At 44.0% G+C, this 18374-nt stretch overlaps 2 protein-coding genes across 23 annotated transcripts in view; one reads left to right on the top strand and one right to left on the bottom strand.

The window, feature by feature from the left end:
- The window catches only part of EIF4ENIF1 (eukaryotic translation initiation factor 4E nuclear import factor 1), a 42441-nt gene extending 40079 nt beyond the window's left edge, over window positions 1-2362 (bottom strand). For 3 of the 7 annotated variants that reach the window (XM_030860879.2, XM_030860881.2, XM_030860880.2), the window contains exons 1-2: window positions 1865-2019; window positions 1092-1211 (exon numbers count right to left, since the gene is read on the bottom strand). In XM_030860879.2, the coding sequence (XP_030716739.1) occupies window positions 1092-1211; window positions 1865-1951 (207 nt within the window). In that variant the 5' untranslated portion in view covers window positions 1952-2019. Of the gene's footprint in view, window positions 1-1091; window positions 1212-1707; window positions 1727-1864; window positions 2020-2160; window positions 2283-2343 lie in introns of those variants that run through there. The other 4 variants (XM_030860883.2, XM_030860882.2, XM_060310094.1 and 1 more) reach the window with 4 other exon arrangements.
- The window catches only part of SFI1 (SFI1 centrin binding protein), an 85025-nt gene continuing 68986 nt past the window's right edge, over window positions 2336-18374 (top strand). For 10 of the 16 annotated variants that reach the window (XM_060310083.2, XM_060310084.2, XM_060310086.2 and 7 more), the window contains exon 1: window positions 15049-15178. Coding sequence is in view for 6 of the 16 variants with exons in the window: in XM_030860863.3 (XP_030716723.2) it covers window positions 15081-15178 (98 nt within the window). In the remaining 10 variants the exon portion in view is untranslated. Of the gene's footprint in view, window positions 2455-6219; window positions 6493-6595; window positions 6810-15048; window positions 15179-18374 lie in introns of those variants that run through there. The other 6 variants (XM_030860865.3, XM_030860861.2, XM_030860878.2 and 3 more) reach the window with 4 other exon arrangements.

Here is an 18374-nt window from a genome sequence, read left to right as displayed (position 1 = left end):
CGAGTTTAAAATACTAACCAATCAGTATTCTGGGAAGCCAGGGATGATAACCACATTAGAATCCTTGATGGGGTTCACACCAGGGAAATAACAGATATGGGCCCAACTAGGACACAACCCTTCCCGTCAACAGTCCCATGAACATTTTATGTACTCCAGCTCAACACAGTTCAGTGCACTAGGAGAATTCACTGCTCCAGTCAACCTCTTCAGAAATGTTCAATAGCCCACAGGACAGTGAAACAATAGCTTCAATAAATATACAACCTTCAGGTGATTCCTCCTCCCCCACCCCCCTGAAAGAGGAGATATCTGGAGGAGTTTTAAATCACCACAAGTTTTTAGCTTGAAGTCTTAACTTTTGTTGAGTCCATATGCATTTTACAACAGGAAGTAAAAAAAAAAAAAAAAAGAATTAAAAAATCTGGTTACCCTAGGCAAGCACACCAGAGTATTCCTGTGGGGAGTTCGCCTCTCAAAGAAACATCAATACAGAGGACACTGATTTCTGTGAGGCATCCCAGAGCTGAAATCCTTACTCTATGGAATGTAAGTCAATAACACATCAATTACACAGCTGTTACAGAATTTGTCTGCCAACATATACTGATCCACAAATTCACACAGGGAATATCGAGCCAATATTCCCTTCACCTGAAGGCTACTTAGGGGCAAATTCTAGTTTAAACTCTGGGTATTCACACTGCAGAAAAAAGTTCAAAGCAATGCTTTACTAAATCTAGTTAATATTTAGTTCACATAGTGAGTCAGAATGAGACTACCACTTTAAATAATACTAACGAAATTCCTACACAATGTTACTAATCTCCTCACCTATAAAACACTATTTCATTAATAACAAAGCATTTTTTTTTTTTTTTTTTTTTTGCGGTACGCGGGCCTGTCACTGCTGTGGCCTCTCCCGCTGCGGAGCACAGGCTCCAGACGCGCAGGCCCAGCGGCCATGGCCCACGGGCCCAGCCACTCCGCGGCACGTGGGATCCTCCCGGACCAGGGCACGAACCCGCGCCTCCCGCATCGGCAGGCGGACTCCCAACCACTGCGCCACCAGGGAAGCCCACAAAGCCTACTTTTGTATAGCGATGCGGGGATTTGGAGGCCGGTTGCTTCTTCAGGTCAACGAAGGCATCTCCATTTTCTGTTTCACCCACACTTCTATCCATGGCTCCTTGGTCTACAGTTCTTTGCACCTGGAAGAAATCAGCACAAAACTGTCACTGAGAACAATAAATTTTCATAAGTCCTGACTGTTTAACAAACGGAAATTCATATCTCTTAGACTGACTACATTTAAAAAACCCTCACCCAACAATTACGCTATAAACCAGAACCCACTTAGAAACAGAAACACTGGTACTTAGATACCTCTTCTATCAAAGAGCTAAGCATCACAGGATAAGGAAAGGAGAACTGCAACATGCCCAAATCAGGGTCCACCCTTTAAGCAGTTTTAATACAAAAAGAAACCAACATTAGTCGCTGCCACCCGTGAGGGCCGTTCAGGCAGTAGTGGGGAAGTTTCTCGTAGTGGGGGCAGGTAGGAGACTGGCTGGAGCTGGGGATCCGGGAAGTCGGGCAGTGGTAAAGTGCCTGTCACTTGCCAATGGACGGCGCCAGCTGCCCCTTGTTACCGGAGGCCAGGGACTGGGGACGGGGACAGAGCGCCCCTCACTAGGCCAGCCGCACCTGTGGACATGTCAGGGGAGCCCCTGGCAAGGAAGGAGCGAGCGCAGGCTTCAGCTCCAAAGCTCAGCTTCCCCTGGCCGAGACCCCAACCCCCGGCCTCTCGCGCAGGCCCCGACCCAGCGGCCTCCTTCGGAGAATGGGCGGGGACAGTACTCACGGAGGGGAGGTGGGCCGGAGGAAGCGGGGAGGCCGAATCCCCCGGCCTGGGCACTCCGAGCTGGAGCCGGTACAGGCCCGCCGCCATCCAGCCCGGCGGCTCGGGCCCCACCAGCCCGCCCGCTGCTAGCCGGCCGCCCCGCTGGCCTCGCGCCCCTGCCCGGCCCCCGCGCGCGCCCCGGCGCTCGCGCTCACGCCCGCGAACCTGGGCGCAGCGCACCCGCGCCCCTTCTCTTCCCGCGGGCCCAGGCGTGCGGCGCCCCGAATCTCGGCGCCCCACCGCCACCCAGCCCTTACTCGGTGCCTCGGCCGCCGCTCCCCTGCCCGCCGCCCGCGCCGGTCCGAGGGCTGCTCCGCGCGGCCTTCGCTCTCGCCCCCCCCAACCCGCTCGGATTGTCTCCCTTCAGCCGCCGTAACCGCAACCCAGCCCTCCGCTCCTCCTCCCCGGCCCCCTCCCCCTTAATATCTCCCTCCACGCACCCGGGCCCCAGCGCAGCCTTCGCCGACGCGCGCCCGGATGTGAGGTGTCCGCGGCGGTGCCGGCCGGAAAAAGGAAACATCGCGGCGCGCTCCCTGGGCGCCGGCCCCTGCGTACGCACGGTGGCGGGGAGGCGGAGGCCGGGAGGGGATGACGGCAGGGGGAGGAGGCCTGGCCGGGGGCCGCGGAAACCCTTCCAGGTGTGCTCAGGCGGTTGTCGTGGGCAGCCCTGGGGAGGACGCCCAGTTCCCACGTGCACTTCGGGGCGGGGCGGAGCTTGAAGCCCGCGACCCCCGCCCGGCTGCTCTCCAGGCAGGGTGACCGCGGTCGGGCAGTGGGTCGGCCGCTGCGTTTGCACGGTTTGCGTCGGCAGAGGACCCTGGGGCTTCGGCAGCGGGAATCTTGAGTTAGGCGAACTTGAGGGCTGTGCGCCTTCCGGTTGGGGTTCGAACCTTGGCTATTTTTTTACTGGTGGTGTAATCTTGGGCAAAGTTCTGACTTCTGAGTTTCGCTCTTATTAAAATGGCCTCTATGTGTATGAGGAATAAGCGAGATTACGCGTTGCTGCATTAATAAGCAAACTTGCCACGGTTGCTTTTCAATGAGCTACAGGCGACTGACAAATTCATTGAAATGTTCTTTCCCGCCCCATAGCCTGCACGGGAAGAAGTGCAAGTGCGTTTGGGTGAAAGATGAAACTGCGAATGTCAGGTGGTTAGTATGTAGTGCTGAGACCGGCTGACGGCCACACAGACGCACATATAATTTTCCTCCTCTGTGAACAAATGAGAGTAATTGCCATGCGGGGAGGAGAAGTTTGACGGAGATCACGTGTGAGCCGGTTTCTGCCCCGTGGGACAGTGGAATGATACATGGCTGTGGAGGGAAATGTAATTTTTCTCGCCAAAGTATAGTGAAGTCTACATTTCTTTGAAGGGGCCTACTTTCTTTGAGCTTCACTTGTGAAATCAGCCGATTGGGCAGTGATTGCGCACTAAGTTCCCGTCCTTGTATATTGGCAACGGACAAAACAATTATGAAAACTTTTTCTTTTCGTCTGTAATGATGAATAAAATGAGTTTCTCACAACTATCCTCTCTCTGCAAGCCACTGTGGAGAAGTGGAGAAGGCCTATTTTTTTGAAGCTCTTAAATTCTGGCTCTGCCACTCAGTGTGAAACCGGAGCCAGTCACTTCACTTTTTTGAACCTGTTTACTCATCTATGAAAGAGAGATAGCAGGGCTTCCCTGGTGGCGCAGTGGTTGAGAGTCTGCCTGTCGATGCTAGGGGATACGGGTTCGTGCCCCGGTCTGGGAAGATCCGACATGCCGCGGAGCGGCTGGGCCCGTGAGTCATGGCCGCTGAGCCTGCGCGTCCGGAGCCTGTGCTCCGCAATGGGAGAGGCCACAACAGTGAGGAGCCCGCGTACCGCAAAAAGAGATAGTAGTACCTAATTTTCAGGCTTTAAAGAGATAACATTAAAACCACTGTTCTGGTTATCTTTTGCTGTGTAACAAACTATCCCCAAACTCAATGGCTTAACCCAACATTTATTTTGCACCAAATCTGTAATTTGGGGTGGTCCTAACTGGGACAGCTGGTCTCTGCTCCCTTCAACACCAGCTGGAAAGCTGTGTGCTAGGAACATCTAATGGCTCACTCACTCACATGTTTGGTGGTTGTTGGTGGCTGTCAGCTGGAACCAATGAAGCTACTGCTGGAACACTTACACCTGGTCTCTCTGTGGCGTGAGCTCCCTCATAACATGGTGGCTAGATTCCCAGGCAAGTGTCCAATTAGGAGAGGGCCAGACAGTTGTACAGCCTAGCCTCGAAGTCACTGTCTCTTATGCCACATGCTGTTCCTTAGATAGGCATCGCTAAGGCTGGCCTATATTCAAGGGAAGAGGACTTAGACTACACCTTTATACGGGAAGAGTGTCACAGAATTTGTGGGCATATTTTTAAATTACCACCAGCCATATATGAAACGTGCTCAAGGCATTGTAGGTATTATCATAAAGGCCTGGCCTGAAGCTCATTTCCTGGGTGTCTTCTAGTCTATCCTATGGAGGATGTACTCTTCCCCCAGGCTCTTCTTTAATGTCTTATAGAACCATGTTCTCAACTCACTTCTTACCTCTCAAAGCCTTAATCTATCCTTATTAAAGGAGAAGACAATTATTACCTAGGAATAAAGGTAATCATTTACTAAGGGAGGGCATCTGTGAACTTCTTTCACCTGTGTCATGTAAAAGCTAGATGCTTGCAAATCCTTGTTTCGTTGTTGCTTTTGAATGTTATTCTCTTTGGCAGGAATGATAATTTGTAATTCTAAATGCCCCCTTTTGCAATGATAATGAATTTTCAAATATCAGTATAGGAACCCCCTTTGAGAGAGTAAGAGAAAAAAGATTCTACTTCTTTACTAAATATTTGTAAGATCTTGGTTTAGGTTCAAATTCTTGTTTCAAAATTTGGCATAAGGGGACTCCCAACTTTCAGTCAGTTGGGGAAATTAACAGTCCAAGAACAGCAGAGAAGCAAATAGAAATCAGAAACCTAAAAATTTTGAGAGCAGCCTCAACTCAGACCTCCACTGCTCTCCACCTTTCTAAATGAGCTTTTTCCTACTCAGCTTTTCTTTCTCCAAGGGTAATCCCTACTTCCAAGAAAATAGGATTTGAACAGTTTCACAGTTGCGGCATCATGTATTCAACGACTACAAAGAAATTATTAAGAGACTTCTGTAAGACCATAGAGCAAATTATTTGCTGAGCCTAAACCCTTTCTGGCACTTTACATCTTTGATTTTATATATGCAAAGTAGTTAAAAGAGTCTGACATCACCAAGCGCTGCTGCACTAGCTATTGTTATTCTATATTGTTATCTAATCTTACCTAATGGGACTAATTATTTTCATTATAATTCAAATGCAAATGCCTTTAATTCCTTCTTAAATTAGTCAAAGCTGATCGTGGTAAATGTACATGACAAAGTATCAGCAAATCATTTAGAAAGCGTGCTTACTGATTTTTCATCCTGGATTGTCATAATTTGTATAAATGTAATTTAATAAAGTACTCATAAGAGTAACATTACAGTAAGTAAATATTAGTTACAGTGTTAATCAGGACTTTGAAAGTAACTAAATTATTTAAAAACTACTTTGTCACATAACTTCAGATTAAAGATTGGTTCCCGTGTCCCGCTAAAATGGAACTTCTTTTAAACACTTTTAATTACAAAAATTAACATAGGTAAAAAAAAGCAAAAATGCAAATTACCTGTGATTCTAATACCAAGGCACCCAACAAGTTTTTTTTCCTTCATGTTTTTAATGTAAAATCTTTCAGGCATTTAAATGCATAATGCTAGCCTTTGTTTTGCGCTCTCCACCAGAAATATCAAGTGCTTTCTAAATGATGCTTTACGAAGCACAGGAGAAAAGGATATAAAAATGCCCTACCTTAATAACCTATAATGAAAAATAATCTGAAAAAGAATAGTGTATATATATATACATAAAACTGAATCACTTTGCTGTATACCTGAAACAGCATTGTAAACCAACTATTCGTTAATTTAAAAAAATGCCCTACCTACCCATCCCCACTTTTTAAAATTTGGGCCCACTCTGATCATCTTTTAAATTAATGACTATTTACTAACAATGCTTGTTAATTACATTTTAAAAGTAATGGTTAAGAGACGCCATCAACCTGGGATAATCTTAATTCGCCGGCGGCGCAACCCTCACCCGCGCGGTCGATTGACGACCTCCCAGTCTACGAATGCGCGCGCCCCAGGCCCCGGGGACCGGCTTGCGTTCCCCGGAAACCATCGAGAACCGAGAGCCAGAGAGGCTCACGCGGGAGCCGGGAGGTGGGGGAAGGAGGGCCTCGGTCCGCGCCGGCCTCTACACGGGAGCCTCGTCCCTGGTGCTTGCCACGCGAAGCGTAAATCGGGAATCCGCTTCAAGACAGCTCCCACTCCTCGTGTCTAAGAGTAGCAGTGGAAGGCTGAGCTGTGAAAGAAGCGAGTGGGCCACGGGGGCAGAGAGCCCTCCGCGGGGCCGCCCTGACAGCGCGTCTATCCACGCACCTCAAGGCCAACTCGCATTGCTGGGGCTCCAAGGCGGCCACGGGGAGGTGAGTCGCCTGCTGCCATGAGGCTCAGCTGTCTCTCGGGTCTCGGGCTGGGCGTCTCTCACGCACGCCGCGTCGCCGTGGAGATGGGGGCGGGGCCGGCGCGAGATCTGCGTCTTAAGGGGCGGGAAAGCGCGGAGGCTGGCGTTGGCCGCGCGGGCTTGAGGAGGCTGCACCGCGTCTACCGGGATTTCTCTGAAGCGTGAGGCTGGAGTGCTCGGCCTCTCCGGCCGGAGCCCAGCGACGAGCGCACGTCCCTCCGAGCCTGGCCGGTGACTGCCCTGTGGGAGCGTCCGTTTCCTCCTCCTCTAGAAGTGCAGGTGAGGCTACCTCCCCATGGGGCTGAGGTCCGAGAATGGAGGAGAGGTGGAAAGGGCGCTCAGGATGGCTCCCGGGGCCCACGTTCCTCGCCCGACGTCCTCCTGCGCGTCTGGGGCGCCGCAGGCGGGTGCTGGTGCCGCGTCAGTGCAAGGCTCGTTAGCGTGCGCGTATCCGAATTCGGGGTTTCTGGATCCCTGCTGCGTGGCCGAGCGACGGGCGAGGGTTTTCAGACCGTAGGGGCCACATCTGAGCCCCGAGGGCTAATTGGGCAAACACCCGCAGCGGGAGATTAGTGCTCCGTTTTTATTTGATGGGAGGCCGTTCAGATTTATTGTTAATCTCTGGATTATAGTGAAGATTTGTTATTCGTTGACTGAATCGTGTTAGGGCCCTGAGTACCAGCCCCAGCTGTCCTACTTAGCTGGTGACCTGGGGCACTTCTTCTTTAAAATAAAGATGGTTACCACCTGTTGGGGTGGTTGTATTAAAGCAGGTAATTAATGAAAACTGTTTAGTACTGTGCCTGGCACAGAGTACCAGCTCCATGAATGCTATTTTGAATCTAATCTATACACTCTAGGTGGCATGGTACCCGCCTAAGTGCCATGGAAATATGAGACTTGGAGGTGTCATGGAAGGCTTCCTGGAAGAAGTAGTTGAAGCTTATTCTGCGACCTAGTATATAAATTTGGGTATTTTCTTGCTTTTCTTTAGTAAGATCATTCATTTCTCAGTTATTGTTAGGAGCTGCAGAATACTGTAGAAACTTCTTTAAGATACTTTTACATTTTTCGAATTCACATGTGTATTTTAAAATTAATACTAAAACCTTAAATTAGAAAATAGTCTCCAGGCTCTAATTCCAATTTCCATTCTGTTCCTCCTGATGTTATTTGTAAATTGGAAGTAAATAACCTTATAGGTGATATTTCTTGATTTGTTAGGTTTACACGTTAAGTGTTGACCATTCATGGGAAATGCACAGGTTTTCTTCCCTCATCTCACCAACGTGGTTATGTGGTAATTTGTTGTTAATAGTCAGTGTTTACATTATATAACAGATATTCACTGCTGAACCAAGTAGACTAACTGCAATTCTTCCTTTCTCTTACATCCCGTCATTTTTTCTGAGAATTAATAATTGTCTTATTTTCTTATTTTCCTAGTGTTCCATGCACAGATCACTAATGTTTTTTTCTGAATGCTTCAGTATTTCTCATAGACCTGTCAGTAATTTTTTGCATACTCTCAAAACCATCAGTTCCATTTCTTTCCTGGAGACTTTCCTCCTCTGCTCTAATCTGTTCTGGTGGCTCTGTGCCTGCTGTTCCCAGTTCTAATCCAGAGACTTACTTTCACATCTGTCCTGGAATTTGTTTCTTTTTACTATTCTTTTGTTTTAGATTCACTGTTCCCAGATCCCTGTTTTTTTTTGTTTTTTTTTTCTTGATTTATTTCCTTGGTTTTTGGAGCACATTTTCCTGTACTACTACTACTTCTAGTACTTCCTCCTCTTCTTTTTTTAATAGCTTTATTGTGATATAATTCACATACCATACAGTTCACACATTTAAAGTGTTCAGTTGTTTTTAGTATATTCCCAGTTATCCAACCATCACCTTAATCAATTTTAGAACATTTTAATTACCCAAAAAAGAAATCCTTACCTATTAGTAAGTCACTTCACTGTTTCCCTTCAATCCTCCCAGCTGTAGGCAACCACCATTTTACTTACAGACTATAGATTTTCCTGTTCTGAGCATTTCATATAAATGGAATCATACAATACGTGGTCCTTTGTTATTGGCGTCTTTCACTTAGCATAATGTTTTCCAGGCTCATCCATGTTTTAGCATGTAACAGTACTGCATTTCTTTCTATGGCTGAGTAATATTCCATTGTATGGATATATCATATTTTGTTTATCCATCCTTTAGTTAATGGGCATTTGGGCTTCTACTTTTTGGCTATTACGAATAATGCTGCTACGAATATTCATATACAAGTTTTTGTATAGACATACGGTTTCAGTTCTCTTAGATATATACCAAGAGTGGGATTGCTGGATCAAATGGTAACTCTGTATTTGTCTTTTTAGTAACTGCCAGGTTGTTTTCCAAAGTGGCTGCACCATTTTACATTACTACCAGCAGTGTAGGAGGGTTTCAGTTTCTCTACATCTTCACCAATACTTATTATTATCCTTCTGTCTTTTTGATTATGCCCATTCTGATGGGTACCTCATTGTGATTTGATTTTTATTTCCCTGATGGCTAATGGTGTTGAGCATCTCAATGTTCTTATTGGCTGATTATATATCTTCTTTGAAGAAATATCTAGTCACATCCTTTATCCATTTTTAAATTTGGTTAATTGTCTTTATTATTGAGTTATAGGAATTTAAAAAATATAATCTAGATACAAGTTCCTTAGCAAGTATGCAAATATTTTTCCCATTCATTGAGTTATCTTTTCACTTTCTTTTTTTTTTTCTTTTCACTTTCCTGATGATGTCCTTTGAAGCACGAATGTTCAATAAAAACATTTATTTATTTAATTTTGGCTGCTCTGGGTCTTAGTTGCGGCACACGGATCTTTAGTTGTGGCACGTGGACTTCTTAGTTGTGGCATGCATGCGGGATCTAGTTCCCCGACCAGGGATCAAAACCCGGGCCTCCTGCATTGGGAGTGCAGTCTTACCCACTGGACCACCAAGGAAGTCCCACCAATGTTTAATTTTGATAATGTCCAGTTTTCCTGTATCTTCTCAATAAATGCATATCTTAAGCCTTTTCTCCTTGCATGTTGGAAAAAGTGTTTGATCTACCGTGACATTTGGCCTTGGTTCAGGACCTCTCATCTGAGGATTTACATCTTTCAGTTTTGAGACAACTCTTATTTCTTTGATAATTTCTTCCTCTTTCGTTCTCTCATATCTCTCTGGAATTCCTGCTAGTTATATATCTGATCCCCTGGATTGAGCCTTTGATTTTCTAACTTTATTTCCTTTCGTCATTTTCCCCCCTCTTCCTATTTCTGGGACATTTCTTCAACTTTATTAGCCACCTTCTAATGTTTTGATTCTCCTATATCTTTCTTGCTCTCTTTTTGTTTTAAATAATATCCTTATTTTATTCTATGTGTATATAATATGTTCTCTTATCTCACTGAGGATATTAATCATAGGGTTTTCTTTTTTGTTGTTGGTGGTTTTTTCTTTTCTTTCCCATATTGTCTTTGTTTACTCCAGAATTTTAAAAAATTTTATTATGAAGAATTTCAACCGTGTATAGTATGTACCCAACACCCATTTTCAAAAATTAACTCATGACCTATCTTCTTTCATTTATATCTCTGCCACTGTAGTATTTTTGCTTTGTTTTTTATTTTGAAATAATCTCAGTCTTCAGAGAAGTTGCAAAAATAATACAGAGAACCCCCATATACCTTTATTCACATTTATCACTTTTTAGCTTTTTTTTTTTTTAAATCATTTTCTCCATGATTGTCATAAGATGGGGGTTATCCAACTCTACAACTCCCTCCACATTTGTCTCTGGGCATTTTGTGTATGGATAAGCCCTCTTTTCTACCTCATTTATCTAACTATCTGTTCATCCCTTTATTGTCAGATTGGACTCATGGATTCCCATTTTGTTTAATGTGTTATAATTTATTACTGTCCTTAATTATTTTGGTGCTTAAATTTATCATATTTTATCTGTAAATTGTTCTCCATATTCGGTAAAAGACACAGTATCCTTTTAAAAGAACCAACACCACTATCACAGCAAAAAAAATGATAATTCTTTAATAACTCATTAAAACATTAAGTTCAAAAAAGTTAAAGTTTAAATTTCCCTCATTGTTTCATATTTTTTTGTTTGACAGTTGTAGTTTGTTAAAATCAAGATCCAGAATCAAAGTCCATGCATTACATTTGGTTGATAAGCATTTTTTTTTTTTTTTTTTTTTTTTTTTTTGCGGTACGCAGGCCCTCACTGTTGCGGAGCACAGTAGGCTCCGGACGTGCAGGCTCAGCGGCCATGGCTCACGGGCCCAGCCGCTCCGCGGCATGTGGGATCTTCCCGGACCGGGGCACGAACCCGCATCCCCTGCATTGGCAGGCGGACTCTCAACCACTGTGCCACCAGGGAAGCCCGATAAGCAGCATCCTTTTAAAAATAATTTTTTAATTATGATTTTCTTAATTTTTATTTTTATTTTTTTTATTTTTTTCGGTATGCGGGCCTCTCTCTGTTGTGGCCTCTCCCGTTGCGGAGCGCAGGCTCAGCGGCCATGGCTCACGGGCCCAGCCGCTCCGCGGCATGTGGGATCTTCCCGGACCGGGGCACGAACTCGTGTCCCCTGCATCGGCAGGCGGACTCTCAACCACTGCGCCACCAGGGAAGCCCGATAAGCATCCTTTTAAAAATAATTTTTTAATTATGATTTTCTTAATTTTTATTTTTTTAAATTATTATTTTTTTGGCTGCATTGGGTCTTCGTTGCTGCACATGGGCTTTTCTGTTGTTGCAGCAAGAGGTGGCTTCTCTTGTTGTGGAGCATGGTCTTTAGGCACGCGGGCTCAGTAGGTGTGGCTCACGGGCTCTAGAGCGCAGGCTCAGTAGTTGTGGCTCGCAGGCTTAGTTGCTCCGCGGCATGTGGGATCTTCTTGGACCAGGGATTGAACCCGTGTCCCCTGCATTGGCAGGCAGATTCTTAACCACTGCGCCACCAGGGAAGTCCCAATAAGCATCTTAAGTCTCTTTTAATGTATAAGTTTTCCTATCTTTCCTTAGCAGTTTATTGAAAGAACTGAGTCGTTTGTCCTGTAAAGTTTCCTACATCATTGATTTTGCTGATTTTAAAGTCATTTTTATTTGTCCCTTGTATTTTTTGTAGGATGGTACTTAGTTCTAGATGACGCTTGATGATATTTAGTTTCAAGTTTTTGGCAGGAATACATCACAAGTAGTGGCGCTTCCTCAGGATTCCTTTGTTTTGGTTTCATTCTTTCTTTTTTTAAAAAAATTTTTGGCTGCACTGCGTGGCATGCGGGACCTTAGTTCCCCAACCAGGGATCAAACCCATTCCCCCTGCATTTGAAGCGGAGCGTCTTAACCAGTGAACCACCAGGGAAATCCCATATTTTGGTTTCATTCTTTTTTGTTGGAGGTCATTTCCAAATGTCTTGTGATTCTTGACTGTCCGTTCATACTTGAGTATCAGCAACTGAGAAATTAATCGGAAGCTTCCAGTGTCTGAGCCCGCTTGTCAGTTTGTGCGCTTTTCTCTAGGGGCAAGCCTGCCTTTTCATTGATGGAGGTGGGGCACAGATGTCTTTATTTCAAAGTCTGTTAAGTCTTATCTACTTTTTTTTTTTTTTGCGGTACGCGGGCCTCTCACTATCGTGGCCTTTCCCGTTGCGGAGCACAGGCTCCAGTCGCGCAGGCTCAGCGGCCATGGCTCACGGGCCCAGCCGCCCTGCGGCATGTGGGATCCGGGGCATGAACCCGTGTCCACTGCATCGGCAGGCGGACTCTCAACCACTGCGCCACCAGGGAAGCCCAAGTCTTATCTACTTTTGAGAAGACTCTTCCAGTCTTCTGATTGGGAGCCAAGAAGTGTAGCTGCCAGAATTCTGAATGGAGGCTGGGGGGAGGGAGCTGGATACCCTACCTAGCAGGGTTGGGGAAGAGACTAGGGGCCCCAAATGCTCACCAAATAGACTTACATTCAGTCCCCTCATTTGTGGCCTGTGGCTTCAGTTCTGAACGCCTTTCCTTGTTCCTTCTAGCTCTGAGCGCTTCGGGAATTCTATTGGCCTGCTTCTCTTTGGTATCCCACTCTGTAGGTTTTCGCTTCTTCAAATCTGTTAGGCCAGTTAATTTTCTTCCTAGTTGTTGCAAAAATTTGTGGAAATCTTTCATTTCCTGTGATCTCTTCTCCCATCTCTTGGACCTTATGGTTTATACCCTTTTATCCTTTACTGTCATCTTAGGAGGTCAGTCTGTAGGTTTACCTTGGAGTCCACACCTAATGATTTTTGTTTTTCTTGGGCTGTCTTTTATATTTGGTTATCATTATGTATATTCCAACTCAGACATAAGTTCATATTCATACAAATCCTTACTGAGATCAAACTTATGTCCTGATCTTTCCAGTATTTATGTATCTCACCTGTTAGTTTTCCAGACAGTGTTTTAGGTCCTGAAAATACAGTAATGAGGAGATCAGATACGGCTCCTGTTTTCATGGAATTTATATTCTTTATTAAAAATTTAAAAAAAAATTTTTTTTGCGTTGGGTCTTCGTTGCTGCGCGTGGGGTTTCTCTAGTTGCAGCGAGCAGGGACTATGTTGTGGTGCACGGGCTTCTCATTGCAGTGGCTTGTCGTGGGGCATGGGCTCTAGGCGCATGGGCTTCAGTAGTTGTGGCATGTGGGCTCAGTAGTTGTGGCTCGCGGGCTCTAGGGCACAGGCTCGGTAGTTGTGGCACATGGGCTTAGTTGCTCTGCAGCATGTGGTATCTTCCCGGACCAGGGCTCGAACCCGTGTCCCCTACATTGGCAGGCGGATTCTTAACCACTGTGCCAACAGGGAAGTCCCTGGAATTTATATCCTAATAGGGAAGGCAGATATGTAAAGTAATTAGAATGTTGGCACAGAGTGTCAAAGGAGTCTTTGACTGCAGAAAACATTCCATAGCATCATTATTAAACCTAAGGCAGTGACCCATTTATTATAGCAATATTTCACACCAAAAAAATCTCTATTTGAATCATCTTTCAGTTTAATTTATTTACAGAAATAGTCACTAATTGTGACTTTTGTTACTTGGAATGTAGTACCGGAAAGACTAGGACATAGGTTTGAGCTCAATAAGGACTATTCATTTTGTATGGATAAACTCTCTTTTCTGGCTGATTCCTTATCTGATTGTCATTGAAATATGTGACCTTGATTATAAAGGGTAATTTCATTCTTTTAGAATTAATGTCTCATGAATGCATCACAGTTACTCAACACGGGACATGTCCACCCTGTTTGTTAGCTTTCCTCCACCACATACTTAAATTTTCCTCTTTTGTTTTACTACTTAATGTTAGTTTCCAAAGGCTGCTGTAACAAAACCCACAACCTGGGAGGCTTAAAACAACAAACTTATTGTCTGATAGTTCTGGAGGCTGGAAATCTGGAATCAAGATGTAGGCAGGGCCATCCTCTTTCTGAATGCTCTGGGGAAGGATCTGTTCTGTGCCTTTCTCTAGCTTCTGGTGTTGCCAACAGTCCTTGGTGTTCCTTGGCTTGTAGACCCATTACTCCAGTTTCAGCTTTCATCATAATATGCTGTTCTCCTTGTGTGTCTGTGTCTTCACATGGCATTCTCCTCTCTGTGTGTATCTGTCCCTCTGTCTCTTCTCCTCTTTTTATAAAAACGCCAATCATTATTGGATTAAGAGTCCACCCTATTCCAGTAAGACCTCATCCTAACTTATATATAATTACATCTGCAAAGGCTGTTTCCAAACAAGGTCACATTCATAGGTACTAGGGGTTAGGACTTCAATATATCTTTCTGGGGGGCACAATTCAACCTACAACATTGCTATTCTTTGTACTAAGAAATAAATAAAAACTATGTTATTTATTAAGTTCATAATGAATATTACTGGTAGACTTTATCACTAAATGAAAATGAAAACTGTACACTGATCAAAAACTGCCTGAAGATTCTTATAGATAACATTGACAACCATAAATATTAATCTTGGAGTGGGGGGGAATAGGAAATCTTGGCCTCTCCTGGTGTTCTTATGAAGGGAAGTTGAAGGTCTTGGAGCATCACCTGAACAGGATGGGTGAGTCAGTCATAACCATTTTAGTATGGCTCACTCTCTTCTCAGTTTTGTTTCTTAGAAAATAACTTTTAAAAATGCAATGAAAAATTTTGTTTTTAAATCAGCGACTTCCCAGGAATTCCTTGGAGGTCCAGTGGATAGGACTCCCACGCTTCCACTGCTGAGGGCAAGGGTTCCATCTCTGGTCGGGGAACCAAGATCCTGCAAGCCACTCAGTGAGGCCCAGAAAAAAAAAAAATCAGTGACTTCCCATGTTCATCTATTGTTGAATTAAGAAGGAGGTGCAGGAGACTAGAAGCTGATGTGTAGCTGTTGAGGAATGTGGCTCCTTAGAGGCTTCAGGTAAATTACTCTCATTCTACTTTTTCTTATAGTTAGAAGAGGAAGATAAAAGACTTTTTGATTCATGAAGAATCTGCTCACTGAGAAGTGTGTATCAAGCCACTGGTTGAATTTTCATCAAAAAGGGATTAAGCGGAGAATGGAGAGGAAGGTTGATTCCAGGTGAGTGATGGGACTTGACAAAAAAGATAACTGAAACTATGGCCCATATAAAAGCCTGTAAATATTTTGTGTGTGAAAATAATAAATTTTTTAAAAGTAGTTTTTTCCTAAATCATGGGTAGTGAGATAGGAATTTTGGGTAACAGTTTTTTGTTGGTATTTTGGGTTTCTTATCTAGAGTATAGCGTATAATGCACATTTCATACTTTATGTTACAGTCAAAATCCATTTTGAGTGTGTGGAGATATCTGTCATTGAAATTTTGACTTTGAGCTGAAATAAGGATGATTTTCCCGAGAAGTTATAACATCGAGGCTAGCTAGTATATCTTTCTCCTACTTTTGATTATGATTGCTTTCAGCCTGCTTTGAGGTTCTTTTGATTCCAAATAGGAGACTCCCAACTATGGCTCGCCTAGGAAAAAGGAGGGAGTTTACAAGAAGGAGACTGCAGTTTACTAACAAACCTCAGACTCACAGTGGCGGGCCTGTGACTTGCAGCTGGCCCTTCATGAGTATCCCGCCCCCTAAGAGGGATTGGTTCAGGGATGCGCATGTGACTGCATGGGGCCAATCAGAAGTTCTCCTCTAAGGCCGAGACAGGCATTAGAGAGAGAGAGAGAGAGACCTACCTAATGGGTTGCTGTAGCAGCTGTTTCAGTCTCCACCCTGCATAGGCAATAGGGGACCCTATACTGTAGGAGTTACGCAGGTCAGCACACTGAGAGAAGCAGGAAGAGCTAACAATTTGAGACACCGGTTCTAGTCCTTGAGTCTCTGGTTCAGAATTCTTCTGAAGTACGTGAGCTAGGGAATTACCTCTTTGTGCTGGCTGTCTTCAATATAACCATCCAGATCTAATCTCCACTCGTGTATCCAGTGCTTCCCATTGGATTTGGCCAAAGAGGTGCTCTGTCAGGAGATAGTGAGGAGGGAGAGAGGAGAGTGAGGCCAGACTATTTATCCCCTTGGCTCCCTCCTTGCAAGATGCCTTGGGTTGGCTGTGTCCCTCTGCTGAAGCCCACAGTACCTCATAAAGTAGCAGACTTTGTATGACTCTCCTGGATTCTAGTGATTATTCTCTCTTTTATCCCTTTGGGCCTAGAGGTGGTACTGCCTTCGCTTTCACCAGCTTGAGGTTCCTGCACTTTCCCTAGTGGTTCGTCTACACCCATACCTTTGTTAATATTGCCATCCTCAAATTATCCTGTGTTTAGTATGTCATCTGTTTTCTTTTGGGACCCTTGAGAGTTTTTATCATGACTGGTGTTGAGTTTTGTCAAATATTTATTTGGCATCTACTGAAATGATCATATGGTTTTTGTCCTTTTTTCTACTAGTAAGGTATATTACAGTAATCGATTTTCAGATGTTAAACTAGCTTTGTATTCCTAAGATAAATCCAACTTGGTCATAGTATTTGTTATATGGTTTTTGTATGTTGGATTTGGTTTGCTAATATTTTTTGATCATTTCTGTGTTTATAGCCACAAGGGATATTGGTCTATATTTTGTGTGTGTGTCATATTTTTGTCTGCTTTTGGCATCCGGGTGTGATACTGGCCTAAAAGAATGATTCTAGAAGTGTTCTGACCACTTTTGTTTCTGGAAGAGTTTATAGAGTACTGGTATCATTTATTTAATTAATTAATTTTTTTTTTAAACATCTTTATTGGGGTATAATTGCTTTACAATGGTGTGTTAGTTTCTGCTTTATAACAAAGTGAATCAGTTAGTTATACATATACATATGTTCCCATATCTCTTCCCTCTTGCGTCTCCCTCCCTCGCACAGATTCTTAACCACTGCGCCACCAGGGAAGTCCCCATCATTTATTTTTTAAATGTCTGACAGAACTCATCAATTAAGCTATCAAGATCTGGACTTTTGTTTTTAGGAAAATTTATAGTTACTAATTCAATTCTTGTTATAGATCTATTCAGAGTTTCTATTTATTCTCTAGTCAGTTTTTGTGATTTGTGTTTTTCTGGGAATGTATTCATTTTCTCTAAGTTGTCTAATTTGTTGGCATAAAGTTCATAGTATTCCTTTATAATTCTTTTAATTTATGAAGGGTCAATGATAATGTCCTTTCCTTCATTCCTACTTTTGGTGATCTGTGTCTTTTCTCTCTTTTTTCTTGGTTTTAGCTAAAAGGTTATCAATTTTGCTGAAGGGCTCCTGTTGTTATACTAGCAGCAGCTAATTTGAGTTGGGTTCCTATTGCTTGAAACCTAGGATCCTAACTAACATACAGAAGTTTTTTATAGAATCGACTAGGTCTTGGACAAGGTGGAAGCCAGGTAGCTGGAGAGACCTATTCAGCAGTGTTTGGACCCTTCCTCCTGAGCAGTGCAATCTTTGTGCTTCACCCCCCACCTCCTGTTCAGACTGTGTCTCAGCTCAAAATTCAGTCCTGGGAGAATTAATCTGGTTCATCCAGCGTGAGTCAAACTTCTTCTGCTGCTCTAATCAAGTGGGACATGGAGCTCCCAGCACAGCTGCTGAGGTCCTACCCCTGCTGATCCCACAGAAGAGGGATCCATCCTTGAAAGCTGAATCAACACCCTGACAGTGTTTACCAACGATCCACAGAGTACTCGTCAGGCCTGCCTTACTTCATCTTCTGAAGCAAATTAACCATGGCCTTAAAATGAAGCTCTGTTTCCTCAGATACTCTGCGGCTTTAGGTTGGGGAGCCTTGAGAAGGGAATGAATTCCCTAAGTATTCTGCTGTAAAGCAATCTGAGATCCCCTGTTGTGAGTCCTATAGGACTCCTTGGAGTTCCTTGACTCTCTGTGAACTTTCCTTCTACATTGCATGTGCTGAGTATTCCCATCCAACTCTTTCCAGTTCCCTACTCCCAGCTAATTTCTACTCATATTTCCAAACTCAACTCTAATATGATCTCCAGGAAGCCTCTTCTGACTGCCCTATTCCCACCCAGTGTGTACGTTCCCGTAACACCCTAAATTTACCTTTTTCTTAGCATTTAACGATTGGTATTCTCATTGTCATCTCAATACACCATAAGCTCTTGAGAAACTGTCTTTTATAGATATTGGGTGTGTGTCAGTGTCCTATGCTTGCTGTAAGCTATCAATGTCTTATTTTCTCATTGTAAGACATGAGAAACACATTGAATACATATTTGTCTTCGTAGCCCCTGGCCTTGCTATGTTGCTGGGCGTATAG

The sequence above is a fragment of the Globicephala melas genome, chromosome 13, assembly GCF_963455315.2.
Source record: "Globicephala melas chromosome 13, mGloMel1.2, whole genome shotgun sequence".
NCBI classification, from domain to species: domain Eukaryota; kingdom Metazoa; phylum Chordata; class Mammalia; order Artiodactyla; family Delphinidae; genus Globicephala; species Globicephala melas.
The sequence above is the reverse complement of the archived record's forward strand: the minus strand, read 5'-3'. Positions and strand labels throughout refer to the sequence as shown.